The sequence below is a fragment of the Salvia miltiorrhiza genome, chromosome 1 (genome assembly GCF_028751815.1).
Source record: "Salvia miltiorrhiza cultivar Shanhuang (shh) chromosome 1, IMPLAD_Smil_shh, whole genome shotgun sequence".
Classification (NCBI taxonomy): domain Eukaryota; kingdom Viridiplantae; phylum Streptophyta; class Magnoliopsida; order Lamiales; family Lamiaceae; genus Salvia; species Salvia miltiorrhiza.
The window spans coordinates 528,970-549,308 of record NC_080387.1 but is presented as its reverse complement, the minus strand read 5'-3'; the positions used below and the strand labels follow the sequence as shown (position 1 = coordinate 549,308).

The 20,339-nt window shown below is 33.8% G+C and overlaps 3 protein-coding genes, 2 long non-coding RNA genes and 1 pseudogene across 5 annotated transcripts; 5 read left to right on the top strand and 1 right to left on the bottom strand.

The window, feature by feature from the left end:
* Positions 1-174: 174 nt before the first annotated feature.
* On the top strand, positions 175-1,518 carry LOC131007185 (uncharacterized). Its single transcript, XR_009095943.1, has 5 exons — positions 175-243; positions 354-471; positions 634-791; positions 875-995; positions 1,101-1,518. It is a non-coding gene; the product is annotated as an uncharacterized LOC131007185 (long non-coding RNA).
* Positions 1,519-3,398: 1,880 nt separating this feature from the next.
* LOC131006438 (uncharacterized) lies at positions 3,399-4,514 on the top strand. Its single transcript, XM_057933606.1, has 4 exons — positions 3,399-3,517; positions 3,644-3,917; positions 3,992-4,221; positions 4,316-4,514. Exons 1-4 carry the CDS (start codon positions 3,399-3,401, stop codon positions 4,512-4,514), a joined length of 822 nt encoding a protein of 273 aa, XP_057789589.1.
* Positions 4,515-4,738: 224 nt separating this feature from the next.
* Positions 4,739-5,313, top strand: LOC131007196 (uncharacterized). Its single transcript, XR_009095956.1, has 3 exons — positions 4,739-4,829; positions 4,903-5,010; positions 5,093-5,313. It is a non-coding gene; the product is annotated as an uncharacterized LOC131007196 (long non-coding RNA).
* Positions 5,314-6,944: 1,631 nt separating this feature from the next.
* On the top strand, positions 6,945-7,906 carry LOC131007179 (uncharacterized). The gene is made up of 5 exons (XM_057934351.1): positions 6,945-7,155; positions 7,230-7,322; positions 7,388-7,421; positions 7,505-7,634; positions 7,699-7,906. The coding sequence occupies exons 1-5, from the start codon at positions 7,090-7,092 to the stop codon at positions 7,751-7,753; spliced, it is 378 nt and encodes a 125-aa protein (XP_057790334.1). The 5' UTR covers positions 6,945-7,089; the 3' UTR covers positions 7,754-7,906.
* Positions 7,907-7,930: 24 nt separating this feature from the next.
* On the bottom strand, positions 7,931-11,847 carry LOC131007169 (pto-interacting protein 1-like). Its single transcript, XM_057934336.1, has 8 exons — positions 11,497-11,847; positions 10,616-10,743; positions 9,797-10,044; positions 9,588-9,714; positions 8,736-9,009; positions 8,526-8,658; positions 8,357-8,443; positions 7,931-8,269 (listed from the first exon to the last, which is right to left on the bottom strand). The coding sequence occupies exons 2-8, from the start codon at positions 10,698-10,700 to the stop codon at positions 8,138-8,140; spliced, it is 1,086 nt and encodes a 361-aa protein (XP_057790319.1). The 5' UTR covers positions 10,701-10,743; positions 11,497-11,847; the 3' UTR covers positions 7,931-8,137.
* A 4,230-nt stretch (positions 11,848-16,077) lies between these two features.
* Positions 16,078-18,849, top strand: LOC131006437 (uncharacterized; annotated as a pseudogene).
* The last annotated feature ends 1,490 nt before the right edge of the window (positions 18,850-20,339 follow it).

Sequence of the window (20,339 nt, the reverse complement as noted above, 5' to 3'; positions counted from 1 at the left end):
AAATGTCACTGCAAAAAAGTTTTTAGGTAAATCATGCACAACTAAAATTTTAATTTATATATTACCACCATTAATAACAAAATACATTTAATTATATATATATATATATATATATATATATATATATATATTAGCACCATAAATAACAAAATACATTACATGTCAGGTGCTTTGGCAAAGTACAGTGAGATCCGTATTACAAACTTCACCAGAATGTCCAGAGATTAAACATATGGAGCAAAGGTATGGAATAAATAATGGAAACTGTTCTTTTAATTATTTATTTTATATTTTATTAATATAGTAATCCAATCAATCATTTAACTTGTCTTATTCTTATGTCGTAAATGCAGATCCTATGAAACTTATGATCCATTAAGGATAACAACATCAAAAATGATTCAAAAAATGACACATGCAAAGGAAGTGACGTTGAAAGACCTTAAAGAAAATCAGCATATGCTGGTGAAGGTACTACATAACAAATTGAACATGCATTCCCTATTCTCCTTCGTAGAATAATCTTTGCAAATGATTAGTTGCTTATTTCTTTTCTTTTTCGTTTATCTATACTTATATATTAATTGAGATTTATTTTTTTAATTATCACAATTTTCTATTTTGATCTTTCAGGAATCTTACTATTGTTTTATGGGAATAGTTCAAGAGGTCGAAAATAAAGCATCAATATGATATAATTCCTGTAAAACGTGCTCAACATCATGCCCAAAGAATGTTGAAACTACAATATGCAAAAAATGCAATGAGGAGATTGTTGAGACAACACCGAGGTAAAGACAATAGTACAAACACATAAAAATTTAATACAAAAATACATGTCATTAATATTAATATTTTGAACATACAATTCCAGGTTTAGAATAACCTTAAATGTCATACAAGGAGATTATGATGCAAATATTACAATGTTCGATGAGGTTACAGCAGTATATGTAGGATGCTCAGTGGATGAGTATATTTCATCAATCAGTCACGTAAGTTTTAATTTTTTTCGTCAATAGTCGTTTGTCAAAATAACAAGTACTATCAATTTTTAAGAAATTTACTCATGATGATAATTTAAATATCTAATTTCCCAGGATGAAAACGATTCTGCATACTATAGAGGTCTGGCCGCTCCAAATTCAACAGAAATGCGGTTTATGACTACTATAAAGCATGCAAAACTCGATGATAGGGGAAAGCTAAATCTTATAGCAAGTGCAATCCAAAAGATAGAATGTGACCCGATGAATGCTGTAATGAAATCGATGGTAACATCAATTGAAGAAACAAAAGATCATGAAGAAGGAAGGGAAGAAATAGTTAAGAAGGCACCCAAGACAAAACAAAAAAAGGGAAAGAAAAAAATAGGGAAGAAGGCCATGTCAAATGAAGTGGGAGAAATAAAAAAAAACAACTAAAAAGACCAAGCAAACTGGAGCGGCAGAGTTACAAGTGCAGCCTCATGAAGTGCAAGGAAAGGGAAAACGAAAAATCACAAAAAACGTTCTTCATGATTATATTGACATTACAAGCGATGAAGATGAAGATGATGATGATTGCACATTGAAAATTTTTATCTCTGAAAGCAAAAATAAGAGAAAGAAATTTTCTCCACCCATCAAAGTCAAAGTAGAGAAGATTTGATGTGAAAATAGATTCACATTTAATAGTTTAGACTAATTAGTAATTGACGTATTTGCTTGTACTTTTTAATTTTTTAGATACAAGCAATATTTGACTTTTTAAAATTAAATAGGTATATCAAATTTTATTCACAATCATTTTTACAATAATATTTTGAGTATTGCATTAAATATGATGTTAACTTTTAGCATAATATTATACTATCAAGCATAACACGTGCAACACACGTTTCCTCTACTAGTATTAATAAGAGATCGGTTGACCCTCCGTGGAAGTAGGCATTCTTGCCGAACCACATAAATCTCATGTCTCTCGTGTTGTGTTCGATTCTTTGCTTTGATCTTTCGGTATCTAACAGTTTTTTAATATTATTCAAAAATAATATGGATCGTTGGATGGTAAGTTGTATTGAAACCTTTTAGACGTTATTTAGTGTATTTTTCAATGGGGAATAAAAGTTATTTGGAAGACAAATAGTTTTCGCTAGTTCCTAGATATTTTAATTGATAATCGATGATAGGCTAAGACGTCGTTTGTTAATTTAATTTGTAGTATTATAAATGAAGTCGTTGAGTAATTATTGGTGCCCTTTGATCATAGTTTCCCAGATAAATTTATATGTGTTAAAATTGCATTTCATTTTTACTTTAATTGATTGATTTATTTTATTTAGTTAAAAAACTGATTTCATATATATTCTTGGTAGAGTAGTTAAGGAATCTTTTCTTATAGGCGAATAAATTACATATATAGCACCTTTAGGAAGGAAAGAGTTGTTCCATAATTTTTAAGGATATGTTAAATTTTAAGGAAAGAAAAAAATTGGCATGATATCGTACTAAAATTTGAAATGGCAAATTTCTCGAAAATAAAAGAGAATATTACATCATATAAGGGCTAATTACTTTTTTATTTTCCATAGTTATAGTGATTTTGTTTTTGAAAATTGGAATTTATTAAAGGTAAGCTCCCACCAAAAATAAATATAAAAGCCAGGCGCGGCCCCCAAACTTGACAGCATAGACATGGAGTGTGGGTGGGACGAGGCAGCAAGAAAAAATTTTATTAGAAGAAGTAAAAAGATTTGTAGAAATAAAAGACACAGCATTTGGAATTCATTAAGTAAGCAGATTCGTAAAAAGACGAGAGTGTCGGAATGGACGGAGTTGGACGTTGAGGCATTTCAATTGTATCGCAAAAGCTTGACTCTTCAGCGCACACAGTGTGGAATGCTTTTGCAAGAATTGACGCGTAACTCTTCATCTCTTCTTTATTTTTATTTTATTTCTTCTCTCTATATATATCTCTTTGCTTAATTTCAGATTTTATATATTTTCTCATCCCTGAGTTATTGGTATTAATTCTTAGCATTTGGCTTTTGGGTTTACAACTGCTTAATATTAAACACCTACAAATTTGTTTACACGCATTATTACATGTATATATATGCACATGTAATGTAATTTTCAAATAATGGTATAAAATTTTCAAAGTGAAAAGCATTAAATTTGATGACAAAACTGATATTTGTATTTGGATTAATTATGCAGTTTGATACTAATAGTTGTTAAATTGATAATACATTCTTAACTAATAGTATTAGACAAAATCTCGATATATGATCAGCATTTTGTTTGCTAGTACATGAAAGTTTCCGAATAATAGAGAGATTCATTCCTCTTTTGGTTTTGTTTTAATTTTTTATGACTGCTGTAATTTTGTATGTATTTGATGTTTATGATGTAATAATGGCAGAGAAGAAGCAAAGTGAGGAAAAGGACACGCCCCAATCACTCACTGATTTAGACAATGATGCTGATTTGTTTAAGGATACTACTGAAGAAGATCCTGACTGTAAACAACAACGGTAATCATTCTACTACCTTGGCATTTTTTTAATTTATTTTTTTACAAATTAAAGCAAGAAAGTAATATTTAACATTCAAGTTTAGTAGAAATTACACATGTGTGAATGTGGTGTTGTGTCAATTAGATGTGATGAGCCAGTACAGGAAGGTGTTGAGAAATGTAGTGGTCCAACAGCTAATCACTTGAATCATGGTAAAGAAATATTGGAGATGGGAAAGGCTGTGCAAGAAATGAAAGTGGAGTTTAAGAAACAAATGGAAGATTTGAATGCAAAGATTTTAGAGCTCCGTCATCATGTGATGAAGAAAGATATTCATGGTTCAGATCAAGATGATATTGTGGAAGAAGTCGTTGATGAAAAGGTGTTATCGGCTCTCAAGCTTCGCAAAAATATTAAGGTACGTACATTTTATTAATTAATTAATTAATTCGATCAGTTTTAAATTATTCAAACACCATTTAATTTTTCCAGGCAAAAACACATCGAGTCAACTCGAAGATAACAGAATTGCCTAGTTTATTGAAATTGTTTTACACGAGCACTAGACACGAACTCAAAGATGGACTCAGTATTAAAATACCATTACATGGTGATGTCTTTGGTGATGAGGAAACCCAATTCGAATACATTTTCTTTAACCAAATCAAAGAACTATGTGAATTGGAACCTATCGGGGCATCTTGCATATGTGCCTACGTATTGTGAGTACTTTTTCATAAAACCTTCTTCTACTTATAATCTTATTGGATTATTGATTCATATTAATTTTTATACTTTTGTTGTGAGAATTTGTAGGTGCTTATATAAGGAATGTAAGAAGGCAAACCTTCTTCATAGATTTCGATTTGTTAATCCACATAAAGTATCACAAGATCCGAGTATTGATCAAAGCCAAAAGTCGATAACTGTAGGTCAAAGGTTGATTGGTACATTGGATAAGCAACTTGTTTTGATGCCATGCAACGTCGGGTACGTGAAAATGATTGATTTCTAGTTAAATTAATGCTTATGTTTGTAATTGGTGATAATTAATTATATATGTACGTCTCTTTAGTTTTCATTGGATCCTTATGGTGATTGATCCACATACTGAAACTATATATGTGTTGGATTCAATAAGCAATGAAATTCATTTTGAGGAGTGGAAGAGTATCATGAAAATGTAAGTTGTAGTATTAATTTATTTTTAAGGTTGTATATATACAAATTTATCCATGATATGTAGTTTAATGTGTGTAGGGCCCTAAAAATATTCAATACGAGCATAGGAAAAAGCGGGGAACCTAGTCCTTCGTGGGACGTGATCAAGGTATGAAACTCTTGCTTCAACACGTCTAACCATTTTAAATTATATCACGCTTTGATTATGTCATTTTATATAGTGTCAACAACAATTCGGTAATAAGGAATGTGGATTCTATGTGATGCGGTACATGAGAGATATCATTGAGAATTATGGATCTAACAACACTATTCCAATCCCTTTCATGGTAAGTAACATTTTATTCCAAAATTATTTAAAGATTGTTTAATATTTTTCACTTAATCAATTTTTTGTGTTGTATTTATTAGTTTTGTGAAGAATATTACTCGAAGGAAGAAATTGATAAAGTCCGTATTGAGTGGGCTGAGTACGTGGCTAATTTTATGGTTGTTTGTGATGGTAAGTTTGGCAACTCCCTTCCAATGTTGGATTTCAAAGCTTACTAACAATTTTGTGACATGAGGTTTTGTGTTGTCTATCAGTCCCCATATATACTAATACTATAGTTGACAAACTTTTTTTTGTTAGAAAACGAAGAAGCTGTGGGAAGAGAAGACTGAAAATTAACTATTGTGAGCAATTATGGTTGAATTTCCTGTTCATTTGTTATGATACTAGATGTTTTCAAGGGATCTTCCTAATTCTTGTGTTTTGTTATGATACTATATGTTTTCAAGGGATCTTCCTAATTCTTGTGTTATATTGGTGAATGTTCTTCCTCGGCAAGCATTAATAAGCTAAGTCGTGTTAGACGATGGGTGAGTGTGGGTCCCATTTAAGAAAAAATAATCATGATATATATGGAAAACCACACTTACATTATATATTACTCCATCTGTCCCATCATTTGAGTCCCTTATTCCATTTTAAGATGTCCCAAAAAGATAGTCCACTTTTCTAATTAATACTATATAAAAATATTATTTTTACTAAATTAACCTTATTTAATGCTTCACTTAAATGTGAAAAGGATGTGTGAAAATAATAAATAAGGGTATAAAAGATAAAAATATAAAAATTAAATGCATTTTCTTAATATGTGTGAAAAGTGGAAGGGGACTAAAATGGTGGGACGGAGGGAGAATACATGAATATCAGATTGGGTGGTGTTGTATGACAAGTTAAAAAAAGACAGACAACAATTTGGAGGAGTGAGACTCTATTAATGGAAAGTTAAATTTCAAAGGGACAAAGCAAACGTAGGGATTTTGGTTGAAAATTCACATCATTGCTAGTGACAGCTATTTGAGTCTAGTATAGGCCAAAAACCTCAATTTAGGTATAATCTTGTGCTATCTTTCTTTGGATCAATGAACAAACATGTGATGCTAATCCATGTTTAATTAGATTGATGAGGAAATGATCCAGAGTTTACGTAATGGTATCCAAAGTTTATACATATAAATCTTCATCAATAAACAATAGAAAATACTCCACCCGTCTCACAAAAACATATGAACATTAATTAATGAGTGATACGAGTTTTAATAAATACTTATTAGATAAAAGTGTATTATGAGTTAAAAATGGGTTTCATTTTATTCAAAGTAGAGATAAAAATTAAATGGATTGTGATGGGGTAATATACAAAAATAAAAATGTTCATATTTTTGTGAGACGAGACGATCATAAATAATAATAAAAAAATCATATTTTTGTGAGACGGAATCAAAATCAATTCATAACGGACAGGTTAGGTTATGAATATTTAATGTTTCAAGTTAAACTTTTTTTTCTATCTTCTCTCATTTCTTTTAATATGAAACATGTTATTTTCTCTTAGATTTATATTAATTTAATTTTAATTCTTATATTTTTATTGGATATCAATCTTTTTAATTTCTTAAATATATTTTTTTAATTATATTAATTTTTAATGCAACTAAAAAGAAGGAAATTATATTACTATATTTTATAACTCTTTAATTTCAATTGCATGTTATATCAAACGAGATCGCAACTAACTGTATTTTTTTTAGAATGATAAAAATAATGGTAGTACAAGAAAATATTCCTAGATATGACTTTTTAATTAACATTGTATAACATAATTCTCGTACACGGTGCAAGAGCGAATCAGATTTTATTAAAATTGTAATTGATATATAAATTCATAAAATTATTAAAAATATTTATTACTACTCTAGTCTAATGTGATGAATGGTTTGGGACGTATTTGAAAAATAAAGTGATTGTAATTTGTAAGCGCCTGAAAAAGTAGTTTTGTAAAATGTGGACGTGGAGGTTGGATCCAACTCAAAAGCGGGCGGCGGTGAATTCTGAATTTTGAGTTGAAGCATTCATTATGCGAAACGACGAGGCCAATATCTTGCTGGGCTTCCCACCCAATTCCGTTCCCTCCCAATCTCAGGTTCACAAACAAAACACACTTTAAATTTGTATCAAAACCTAATTTGAGTTTAAATTTTGGAATTTGGTATGTAGATCAAGTCTGCCTACAGAAGGAAGGTTTGGGAAACTCATCCCGATCGATTTCCACCTCATCTGAAACCCGAAGCCGAGTCCAATTTCAAATTGGTTTGTGAAGAATTGAATTGGGATTTTTGATGATTAGGTTACTAATTGTGAAGTGATAAATGCAGGTCTCGGAAGCGCATACTTTGTTGAACTCTCAAGGTAATTTGTTTAGAGAGTTAGATGGTAGTTGAGAGTTATGTGAGAAATAGAGAATGGCAATGTTGAAAGTTGATGATTTGCAGTTGGAAGAAGAGGGTCGAGGAGTGGAGTCGGAAGCTCCAAGGTGGGACGAGGCAGCATGGGAGCTGCGTCCATTCCATTTGTTTTCATCATATTTGGAGCACTTGCTCTTGGCGGATCAACTGCTTCAAGGTATGCTATGTGGAAATCAAATCTAATATTTCTATGATTTTGCATAACATTCTCCATTATTTAGGGCGTATCAAAGACAGAAGGAGGCTCATCCCTGTTTCAATCCTTTTCTTCCTTAGTACTTCATCTATTTTCTTTCACCTATGTGTATCTCAAAATAAACCCCAGAGTATTCTGTTTTCGACTTTTAAGTGTTGTTCAGCAACACCGACTCATTGCATTTCCCAAACTCACAATTCTAATTTTCAATATTTATATAATTTACAAGAATATGAAAAGTGTATGCAATGCAAGTATCCTGAAAGAATGTCAAATACAGAAATTCATTATAATACAAGGTAGGAAACAATGAAAATAATACATGCCTCGGTGGACTCTCATTGTTTAATTTAAATAATCACAACGAAGAACCAACAATCATACTAGGAGGAGTTCCTGATTCGTCAAAATCTTGAACCAAATATATATATATATATAGAGAGACGATATCTTCATCTTCATTTTCATGTGAGTCCAGCTTCACCAGTAGGTCCAGCACGAGTATTTAATAGAGGCTGGAGTGCTTTCACGACGATGCTCATATTTGGCCGAAAATCTGCTTCATACTGTACGCACAAAGCAGCAACAGCAGCCATCTGCATTCAACATATAATCCCAAACCATATATCATTTCCTCACTCTCACACCTAAAATTATGTATGCTGCAAAATGTAAGTAATTACCTTAGCAACAGCCTTGGGAGGATAGTCTCCTTGCAGTCTCTCATCAACGCATTGTCGGACCTTATCTTCACTCAGTTTTGGTGTAGCCTGGAACATCCAACAATGCAGAAATATAAAGCACGAACAAGCCAGAGCACAATTTAATATGGGAGGGGAGCAAGCACAGTACCCATGTTACTAAGCTTTGCTGCCCACGAGGTAATGTATGATCAACGGGTTTGCGCCCAGTAAGGAGCTCCAGAAGGACAACACCAAAGCTGTAAACATCACTCTTTGAGTTCAGCTGTCCAGTCATTGCGTATCTGCCCAAATCGTAAAATGGAAAAGATGAGCACATATTTGTAGCAAATCTATATGATCAGTAATTAAAACAACTCACTCTGGAGCATGATATCCAAATGTCCCAAGCACACGAGTCGAGTGAAGACGTGCTGCCATATCAGGAGCTTGATTTGATAGATCAAAGTCAGCAATCTTAGCTACATCATCATCAAAAATTAGTACATTGCTGGACTTGATATCACGGTGGACAATATGAGGGTCTGCTTTCTCATGAAGATATTCAAGGCCCTTTGCAGCACCCACAGCAATTTTAACACGTTGAGCCCAAGAAAGAAGAGGACCAGGCTGCGCTCCTTTAACACCTTTCCTTCCTGGAAAATAAAATTACAAACACCATTTTTAGGTGGTTTCCGCCACGGGGTTTAGGGCATCTTTCATCAAAAAAAAAAGTTATGCAGTAGCATCGTCTAATGGATGATTTACACTGAAAAAACAATTTGAACTTAATCTGAACTAAGAGGTGTTTGTATGCACTATCTATGACTGCCATCTAAAGCAAACTTAGCTGATATAATGCTTAACCAATATTTCAAAGATAGTTATCACTAGAGAGAGAAATCAAGATCTATGACAATGATATATATAGCATCTGCAGTTCAACGAGCTTCTGAAACCAAATGCAAATAAAGAATGCCAAAGACAGCAAAACATAGAGCATCTATTGCTGCTTCTATTAGTTACCACATGCTTACCTATCTTAATACTGTATACACAAAAAGATGCAATAATATAATAGGGGGAAAACACAAACAAGATACATTAGAAAGAAACCACATTCATCAAATAAAACATTATTGTGATTATGTGTTAGACATGAACATAATATTTCAATCATTAGGCAAAGAAAAAAAAATCTCAAAAAATGACTTATGTTAGGTGATTCACAAACCATGAAGAATGTCATGAAGAGATCCATTAGATGCAAATTCATATGCCAGAACACGTTGATTTCCATCAACAGAATAACCAAGTAGTTCCACAAAATTTTCGTGCTTCAGCCTTGACACCATAGATACCTGAAAGTTCAAAAGCATGACATTTTAGATATCGAATACTTTCTTCCAAGGACAAGAATTAGAATAAATATTCAAAAGAGACCTGAGCTAAGAATTCATCATCTGGTTGTTTGCTTGCATCCAACTTCTTTATTGCTGCAGCTCGACCATTGGTAAGAACTCCGTAATAAACTCTTCCATATGAGCCTTCCCCTATTAAGGAATCTGTACTAAAGTTACTTGTAACTTCCTTGAGTTCATCCACGGGAATTGACGGAACTGCGATAGGCTGTATTTTCACAGCTTGATCTTTGGATGTGGCTTCAGTAGTGTGATAATTCCCAGCATGGCCTACCAGAAAACTCTTGATTATACAAATCTTCGCGACAAAAATGAACAGAAGGAATCATGTCAAAGAAAAGCAAATAACACCAGTGACACAATAATGGTGCTGTGGATTAAGTGGAGTGAGCTTCTCTACCAGCAAATAAGATGCCATGAGTGTAAAATTACTAGATCTCGGACCTACCCAGATAAATCAACACCTCTTTTCACAATAAAAAAGAGGTTAGTTTCAAATCAACACCTCTTTTCACCATAAAAAGGAGACTAGTTTAAAATCCAATATACAGTAGATAGTGTTAGAGAAACCCACAGACATTGCCCCATATAGGAACAAAAAGGTCAACTTCCAAAATCTGAGCACCAAGCATATGAGTTTCACAAAAGCCAATTAGATAAACACCAGAAATAAAACCAGTTGTTGTATACCAAGGCCTGTAGCATAATTCTCAATTAGTTGAAGCACCTACACAAATTAATTGTGTAAAATTTCACAAAAAGGTTTTAAAATGAAGAAAATAAAAAAGTAGCAATTTTTTCATATGAAAGGCATGAAAGTCTATAAAGATTGATAAATTACCAGCTGCGGTTTTTATTGGGTATGGACCTCCACCATCAGCATTTCTATTGATCTCATCATCTCCACAACAGCTAAAACAACTCATATTCCGTTCAAGCAAAGGATCTTCACAAATGTCACGATATCCGCTGAGCAAGAGAACTAATGATGTAAGTTTAAATTTTTTTACAAACAATTTAATGGGAAAATGTTAGCCACAACTAATTGTTAACCATGTAGATTAAACCCAAATAGACAAAAATACTCAACGAATTTTTACTTCTAGTCAGCTAATCCTGAGAAGAAATTGTGGCCAATTACATACTTCTTCCAGAGAGACAGTGAGGTAACAACAGTCGATGAGAGGTTCATTCAGACCAAAAGCCTGTGTGGACTCATTGGCTCCAAAAGTCTAAATTCTAGCTAACGGTGTTCTATGCGTTTCAAAGTTACTCTGTCTCACATGTTTTCGATTGTGGCCAATTTTGTCAATAAAGTTGAAAACTTGTTATTACCTAAAACATTCATTGCCTGACTCCCCCGGCACTTCACAAAGTGCAGTTGAGGAGCACCCAATTTGATTGTAATTTAACTCAATTTATATCAAGTGGAGAGTGAACTTGAGGAAAAATTCATGAAGCAATAGAACTTAGGGCGGTAATCCGGCTACAGTAAAATTGACAATCTTCTATCAACTTTGAGCACGAAACCTATTCGATTAGGCGCGGAAAAGTTCGAGCAGATCTCGCAAAATGATTTAAGGATAAGAAATCGAGTGCAGAAAAGAAGTGAATTATCACTAGTAACAGTTCCAAGTGAGAGAAAAGAAAGGATGCGGGGAAATTGAGATAAAAAAAAGAATGAGCTGAAATCAGTGAATGAACATGAAAAAAAAAACTCACAAATTCAGAAAATGAAATCGATCGAAGGCGATGGAACTAAAATGCAAGCGGTTTCTTGAATCTCCACGAGAGCACAAAATTAGGATCGAAGAGAGAGGAATGATTTGGGGGGCCGGTGAAGAAGGAGAAGATCCAGAATCCGAAGCCGGCGATGAAGACAAATGCGGAGTAGCTTTTACTAAAATAATGATCTCATTAATTGTGGGCCGTTGGATGAATCATCATCTACGACTTTTATTCCCCGTGTCTGTATATTTCAACCGGAAAGGCAGCCGGACTTTGACTTTTACTATTCAACTATTTTCGACATAAGTAAATAAATCTTCACACTTCTCACTGCTTTGCTTTTGCTTTAAATCGGGACTACTCTCCTCAAGGAATTACACTTCTCAAGTTCCAGACATTATTTCAACATATAAAACACATTAAAGTGCTATTTATATGTTGAAATAGTATCATTGAAAATTCGATTTCACCGTAAAAACGGTTCCACACGAATTTTTGTGTTTATTAATAACTAATAAGTGCGTTCATTTCTATGGATAAATTTATCTATAAAAAAAAAATAACAAAAATTTATATCTTTGAATGTCTCATTTTTTTTTTCAACATTTAACATAAAAGAGATTGTTTCTTCTTTATTTTTACTTCAAAGATGGATCATAAATTCCTTTTATTTTTTGTGTGATAATATTATCCATCTTTGAAATGAAAAAAAAGGAAGAAAAAATTGTGAACATCTCTTTTAATGTCAAATATTGAAAAATAAAGGAGACATTCAAAGGCATAAATTTTTGTTATTTTTTTATGGTTAAATTTATCCATCAAAGTAAATACAGCCCTACTAGTATCTATTATCCAACATTCGAGATTTTTTTTTATTTTTTTTAAGGCAACCACATAACTGAATAAGACTCTCATTGGAGAATTTTGAAACAACATTTCAGATAAAATAAAAATTGAAATAAATTAGATAAATAATTTTTCAAAATTCAAAATATACAGAAAAACAAATCCAAGTGACTACAGAATAAAATTTTCAAAAAGTTTAAGTTATAAATTATAATTAATTCTTACAATGAAAAGGAAAAGGGCAATTATATACAATACGTGAGTTAATCTTAGGGGTGTAATCAAGTTGAGCCAAACCAAATAGTGGTGTGTTCAAGTTTAACTTGTTTTGTATCAAATCGAATCCTAAATTTTATTTGTCGAATACCTTGAGGCTCACGAACTTAATCGAGTCTACACAAACTTTCAAAATTTATATTTATATTCAAAATATTAATTATTTCATTTTGAAAATACATGATTTCATTTAAAATGAAAAAAATATATTAATTATTTTTTTATAACAAAGATTTATTACAATTATTATTATTTTTAGTGGATAAATATAAGTTGTACCTATTAATAATTTAGATTTTTCTAGCTGAATAACTTAACGAACTTGTTCACGAGCCGAATAATATCAAGCTCAAGTTTGGTTTGTTTATTTATCGAACTTCTCTAAAGGAATTTGAACGAACTTTTTTTGAGTCGAGTTCCGAATAGTTTGCGAGCGACTTGATTTATTTACAACCCTAGTCAATCTAACCATAAATTGATTAATGTTAGTCGAAAAAATTATATTCGAATCAACATCACAATATTTGAAAATTTATACTCCCTCTGTTCCATAAGAGAGGGCATGATTGTTTTATTAGTAGCTTTGTCTCATAAAAGCGTGCATGATTGTTTTATTATTGGCAATGTTAGATAAGTGTGTTATTAGTAGAAGAAAATGTTCATTTTTTTTTTATAAATTAACAATATTAAATAAAAAAATTTAAAGGTCGCGTCACAGGTGATTCGAACCCAAGAACTTTGGCTTTGAGCATTAACCCCGTGCTACTTGGCCAACACACATACACAGAAGAGGTTCACATTTTTTTGGATAAATTAACAGTATTAAATAAAAAAATTCAAAGATCGTCACATTTTTTTGGATAAATTAACAATATTAAATAAAGAATTTTAAAGATCGTGCCACAGGAGACTCGAACCCAAGACCTTTGGTCTTAGGCATTAATCCATTAGCGCTTGGTCAACAAGCACGCACACAAGAGGTTCACTTTTTTTTCTTTGATGAAATTACATTGTAAATAATACAAAATCACACACACACCCCACCTAGTGGTTATTGTGGCCGAGAGTACTTGAACTTGTGACCTCTTGGACAACAGGCAACCACCCCAACCACTAGGCCATCCCAAGGGGACTACAAGAGGTTCACTTTTATTAGTAAAAGAAATTGTCTAAAAGAAAAAGTACACGCACTCATGTGAGAATGTACTAAAATCACAAAAAGTGCACATTTTTATGGGACATAGAAATATATATATATATATATATATATATATTTATGTTTTTTGAAATAAATAACACTCTCATTAGAATATGAAAACATTTGAGCCCATGGCTACACGTAAATGGGCTGTATATGTGCTTAATAGGAATATGAATCATATTGGGGGAATCTGTTAAGATATTTGGGTCATATTGAAACAAACTACTTTCTTGGGTTTAACTCTTTTTAAAATATTAAAGCTTTGAAGCTTTCGCTCTATTATGCAATACACGACCTAGCACATCTTTATAATTTTTACAAATTTTAAATTATGTAAAAATTCAAAATATTATTTATAAATTATATTAATTAATAATTAAAAAATAGTAATTTAAATAGTATTTTATTTAAAGTGATAGGAGTATATAATACTCCCTCCGCCCCAACGAAGTTGAGTCGTATTCATTTTCGGACCGTCCCAAACAAATTAAGTTGTTTCTTTTTTTGAAAAAATTAGGAAAATTATGGCCCTAATTAAACTACTAATTACACCCTTATTTTTCTTAAACACATTACTCTATTTTTCATTTTATTTTTTCATTTCACTTTTTCACTCTTTTTTCCAAAACCCATTACTCTCTCTCTCTCTCTCTCTCTCTCTCTCTCTCCCTCCCCGTTGCCTCGATGGTGGCGCCGTCGACGGGGCCAGCACCCCTATCTCCCTCAACATCTTTCTCTCTCATCTATACACGCACACAACTTATATTTCAACTTAAACCTCTTAAAATCTCTATACTTCTACCAAGATTTCACCTTTTTGTTCCTAAACCTCTATGTGACATCACATTCATCCGGCTTAGAGCATCTACATCAACACGGTAGTTTGGCGGAAACTCTAGAATACCGTGTGATCTCATCTCTAGCAGCACTTTAATTAACTCCACATTTTGCAGTATGTTAATAGTATCCCGCTTCATTTGTCGGGGAACTGTTCCACACGGTAAGTTGATTTTTTTTTTTTTGCTTTTCTTTTGGCTTATTTTTGTTTACTTATTTTTATTTCTTTTGGTTAATGTAGATGAAATACTATTCGTTTATCTATTATAGAAGATATTATATAATTTTTTTTATGGAATGATATTACATAAAATTTTAAAATTGCAACATCATTAAAATATAGAATAATATAAAATTGCGATAATAATAAAATTACAACACCACAAAAATATCATAACATAAAATGACAAGAAATAGAAATACAATAACATTAAATTAACAATACATTTAATCTTAGTAAGGTCCAAGATCACCTTCAGATCCTCCAGCATCACTTCCAGATCCGCCAAAATTCGGAAATTCATCACCAAACATATTGAAAGCATTGTTTGAACCTGAACCGTCTTGCATTTTCAATATGATTCTGGTTTGTTCTTGTTTGAAGTACTCACGTCGAATGGGATCAGAAATATTGTCGGTGTCTATCATCAAAATTTTATTATCTGCTTCCCATTTACGAAATGCAAGAGCTTGTTTTTTTGCTTCAATCTTTTGTTGTTGTAGTTGCATGATCTGATCTTTTTTTTTGTGGATGAGTTATCCATTATTTCTTGAAGTCTTTTATTTCCTTGATCAATTGCTTGTAGAATACTAGAAATATCTTCGCCTTTTTTTCTCTTATTTTTAGTCTTTTTTACCCCATCTGGGCGTTGTGTTGGTCCTGAACCACTGCCACTACCATCACTTAGATTGATACTAAAAGAAAACAAACCATCAGGTGAGATAGGAGATTCTGGTGTTGTTTCTGCTTGAAATGAAAACCTTTGTGAAGGACAATCAAACTTCACAAAATCTTTCATAATGGGCCAGACATGCTCAAACTTGAATCCTTTCTTATATCTTGGATCATCCGTCAGTAATTATTTTGCACGATCAAACTGAATAATAAATAACATATGTTAGCAATAGCACGATAATTAAATAGTTAAATCAATTGTAAAAATAAATAACTACTTACAATATCTTTTTAAGAAGCGCCACTTGGATTTAGATATTCGATTTGTTGCATGCATCCTTTGAATTTTGAAAGATAACTCATATTGACTTGCATACGAGTTTCAAGCGATCTTTTGGTTCGATCAGGAATATGTGGAGAAGGTTTGTCACTGCTATATACCTTCACAATTTCTTTCCAAAAGGTATCTTTTTTTTTGATAGATTCTTGTTTCACTATCTTGGGATGGATCCATATACACATGACAAAGATGTTTATCTTCATCGATTGTGTAATTAGGCTGTCGAGAAAAAGACATGAAAGGCAGAATAACAAACAAATAAAAAAAAAGACAAAAATAAGAAATAAAAGCTTAGATTCTATGTGGAAGTATACAAATCGTAGAGCATATTTATAGACATTAAATTGTGAAAATTTGTAGATAAGATAAGAAATGAATGGTGGAGATTTCATGGAAATCGTGATGAATGGCATAGATTTTTTCTTCCAGATTCGTACATACTCCCTTCGTCCCAGGCCAATAGGCCCAGTTCTTTTCGGCACGGAGATTAAGAAAGTCACTATTTGATAGTTAAATAGTGTGGTCCACCAATAATTAATGTTTTAAGTGTTCCCTTATTTTCCTTAATCAAGGACAAGAATACTGCAAATCAGGAATGCTGCAAATCAAGAATTCAGCAACAAGAATCAAGAAAATTCTAACAGCAACAAAATTCAGAAACTCAACAAAATTCAAAAACTCAACAAAATTCTAACAGCAACAAAATTCAGAAAACTCAACAAGCAACAAGAATCAAGAATACAACTCAACAGCAACTCTAATGAAATCAGAAACTTTCAGCAACAAAATCAAGAAAATTCAGATCTGCAAATCAAGAACTGAGAGAGAGGGGGCGGGGGCACCGTGGCGTTGAACGAAGGAGTCAGCGGCGGCGCTCGTCGTTGAGAGAAGGGGGAGGTGGAGCTTTGATTTTCGCCTCTTCCTCCGCACCGGTCACCGCCGCTTCGTCTTCTTCTGCGACCACCGGCTCCGGTAACGAAGGTCTCCGACACGTCTACAGCACCGACACGTCTTCGTCCGCTTCGTCTTCAGATCTGCAAATTAAAAACCCTAGGTTTATTTTGATTTTGATTTTAGATCTAGGGGAAGAGGTTGAGAAGAAAGAAGGGAGAAGAAGATACGCCGGCCTCACCGCGCCGGAGGCGGCGAGAGCCGGCGACATTCGCCGGAGAGCAACAGAGAGTGAGAGACGCAGAGAGAGGGAATGAAAGAAGGGAGAGAGCAGAGATGAAGAAGAAAAGAAAAGTGGGCTGGGACGCAGAGAGAGGGAATGGAATTAGGGTGTATATCCTCTTTAATTAAGTAGCTAATTATTTTAATTACAACCCTAATTATTTCCATTTTAAGACTGAGCCTATTGGGCTGGGACGTCCCGAAAAGGAAAACGAGCCTATTGGGCTGGGACGGAGGGAGTAAGATATAGAATGGATGATGCAGATTTAAAGAACTTTAAATGGATAGTGCAGATTTGATGTTATAAAGTTGCAGAATAGATAAGAAACGGATGGTGAGGATTAATGGAAATCATAATGGACGGTGGATATTATCATTGGAAAGATAAGATTTGTAGGAGAGATAATAATTGCAAGAGTATGCAGACAAGATAAGATTTCTTTGAATAAATTTTATTATATAAGAAGTATGCACATCTAATAATCTGTACACCTATCTTATCAATTTTACTCATCACAAAGCAAAAATAAGATATGAATTATCATGCTGCTGGCTCTTCTTATATATTTTCTTCTTCAAGCTCATTGATGAGCTTGAAGAAATACTCAATGAATGTGATGTTGAACATCAATTGATGTCTCGACATATTTTGTCAAATAATTTCATTGTATCAAGCCTTATTGAAAATCAAAATGCTACAACAATCCACAGAGGCTCAGTTCTTGGTCGCAGGATGATCCATCGTGATCAAGAAGTGGTTGCCCAACGTCTGTTCAACGATTATTTTTATGAAAATCCAACATTTAATGAAGGAATATTTCGTAGACGTTTACGAATGTCTCGAATTCCTTCGTATTGTTGATGCTGTAAAAAATCATAATAGTTACTTTCAGCAAGGAAGAGATTGCACTGGTAGATTGGGCTTGTCCACACTGCAAAAAAATAACCGCTGCATTTCGGATATTAGCATACGAGGTACCTGCAGATGCCACCGATGAGTACATCAACATTGGTGAGTCTACTGCAATTAAATGTGTCAAGAAATTTTGTCGTGCAATTGTGGAAATATTTTCAAGTCAATATCTTAGATCTCCTACTTCTAGTGATGTTGCTAGACTACTATATATTGGTCAACAACATGGTTTTCCAGGAATGTTAGGTAGTCTAGATTGTATGCACTGGAAGTGGAAAAATTGTCCAACTGCTTGGGCAGGCTCGTATGCAGGTCGTAGTGGATCTCCCACGATTATTCTTGAAATTGTTGTCGATTATGATCTTTGGATATGGCATTCATACTTTGGTATGCCATGGTCCAATAATGATATTAATGTCTTGAAAAGATCTCATCATTCCAGTGAGCTTGCTAGAGGTATCACTCCACCTGCATATTATGTAATACAGGGAAAAGAGTATAGTGTGGGTTATTATTTAGCTGACGGAATATATCCGAAATGGTCCACACTTGTGCAAACTATACATGAACCACGTACTGCAAAGAAAAAATATTTTGCTGCGAGACAAGAGTCGTGTAGGAAAGATGTGGAACGTGCATTTGGAGTTCTTCAAAGTCGATTTGCAATTGTTGCAAATCCGGCCCGTTTTTGGCAAAAGAAACATTTAGAGCTTATCATGAAATCCTGCATTATCATGCACAATATGATAATTGAGAATGAAAGAGACTTGTCTGCACCAATTCAAGAGATGAGAGAAGTTCCAACTCCAGATGTCGAAACGGTGCCAAATGAAGCACGTCAGTTTCAAGAATTTCTTGCACGCTGATGAGGAGTGATATGTGCAGAGTAGGGAAATGATGCAAATCAGAGGAATCGACTCCACCAGCGGAATAAGTATGGCAGAGGAAGCGCACTCGTCAGAGGAAATCATCCTTGCCAGAGGGATCTTACTCACTAAAGGCATCTTATACACTAGAGAAGTCACCCTCGCCAGAGAAGTCATCTTCGCCAGAGAAGTAGCTCTCACCAGAGGAGCCGTCTTCATCAGCGGAATCGCTAGAGACGCGGGAGATTTCTCGCGTGAAGGCAAATTTACCGACATGCCCCTCTATCATGCCAAGTGCACGCCTTAGCACTGATTTTACCATTTTGCCCTCTTATGTAGTCTATAAATAGAACCTGAGCTCGTACATTGTAACTACGCTATCTCTTATTTTCGAATACAACAGCTACTTTTCTCCCGTTCTGAGTTTTCCGATTGTTTACTTTGCCTTCTCCGATCATTCACACTAGGTATAGTCTATATTTATCGCTTTGTAGATTAGGTGTTGGTTCCTTGATTCACCAACTGGCGCCGTCTGTGGGAAGGCTACTGAGTTAGGATGTGAGTTTATGGACGCCGGCGCATGCAGATCTGAAATTCCAATCGGGTTTGCGTGTGTCGGTACCATTTGAGCCGATAATTCGGATACCCAGATGATTGTGAGCTGTTAATTACGTTTTTTCGGGTTGATGTACTTTTAATTCTTTACGATCTGTGTTTAATTATGTCTTTGGTGCATGGGGAAAGGTGGCGAAAGTCGTAAATCATGAATTGGGGGGATATGTGTTTATTTACCGATTGATCGGTTCAATTATGGGTGAATACAAAGTTTCTTCGTAGAATCGGGATTTTATTTATAGATCTGATGTTTATACCGGTGAATTGTGGAGTATCGCTCTGTTTCTGCTTGAATTGGGTTTTGGTTGACGACTTATGGGGTTTCGCTTCGGTAGAATGTTGGTCAACATTCCATTTTTGCTGCGATTGAGCTTGTGTTGTTGATTTGTGGATGTTTTTCGTTTAAGGGTAATAATTGTCGATATTTTTCGTGTTTTTGTGGCTAATCTTCGTTTTCTATCGGTGGATTATGGGGTAATGATCTGTTTCTGTGATGATTGGGTTTGCACTGTTAATTTGCGGCTATGTTTCGATTGAGGGTGATAATTATTGGTGTGCTCCATGTTTTCTTCGACTAATCCTCGATCTATGCCCTGTTTAGCGCGTTATATTACTAATCCGGTTGATTGCCATGATAACTCTGTTGTTTTTGGGTTTTTGCGGTTAAAATAGCACACGATCGTGGTAATTTCGGGTTATGATGTTCGTTTTCTTGCAAATTCCTTGCTATATATCATGCTTAACGTTTTGTGCTAACAAGCTTCTTGGTGGTTGTTCTGTTTATGTCTATCTCTGGACACTCTGTTTCTTCTGCCGGATCTTGATAAGAGTTTACAAGGGAAATTTCTGTTGTTCGGGCTCTGATTGTTCCAATC

What these genes read in the sequence shown, in the direction of transcription:
- LOC131006438 (XM_057933606.1), top strand. Translation starts at nt 3,399, where the DNA reads ATGGCAGAGAAGAAGCAAAGTGAGGAAAAGGACACGCCCCAATCACTC. An exon ending in CCTGACTGTAAACAACAACG is followed by an intron (nt 3,518 to 3,643) that starts GTAATCATTCTA and finishes TGTGTCAATTAG; the next exon opens with ATGTGATGAGCCAGTACAGG. An exon ending in TGCATATGTGCCTACGTATT is followed by an intron (nt 4,222 to 4,315) that starts GTGAGTACTTTT and finishes GAGAATTTGTAG; the next exon opens with GTGCTTATATAAGGAATGTA.
- LOC131007169 (XM_057934336.1), bottom strand. Translation starts at nt 10,700, where the DNA reads ATGAGTTGTTTTAGCTGTTGTGGAGATGATGAGATCAATAGAAATGCT. An exon ending in ATGATGAATTCTTAGCTCAG is followed by an intron (nt 9,715 to 9,796) that starts GTCTCTTTTGAA and finishes TTGAACTTTCAG; the next exon opens with GTATCTATGGTGTCAAGGCT. An exon ending in AGCAAAGCTTAGTAACATGG is followed by an intron (nt 8,444 to 8,525) that starts GTACTGTGCTTG and finishes TGGATGTTCCAG; the next exon opens with GCTACACCAAAACTGAGTGA.
- LOC131007179 (XM_057934351.1), top strand. Translation starts at nt 7,090, where the DNA reads ATGCGAAACGACGAGGCCAATATCTTGCTGGGCTTCCCACCCAATTCC. An exon ending in CCGTTCCCTCCCAATCTCAG is followed by an intron (nt 7,156 to 7,229) that starts GTTCACAAACAA and finishes TTTGGTATGTAG; the next exon opens with ATCAAGTCTGCCTACAGAAG. An exon ending in GGCGGATCAACTGCTTCAAG is followed by an intron (nt 7,635 to 7,698) that starts GTATGCTATGTG and finishes TCCATTATTTAG; the next exon opens with GGCGTATCAAAGACAGAAGG.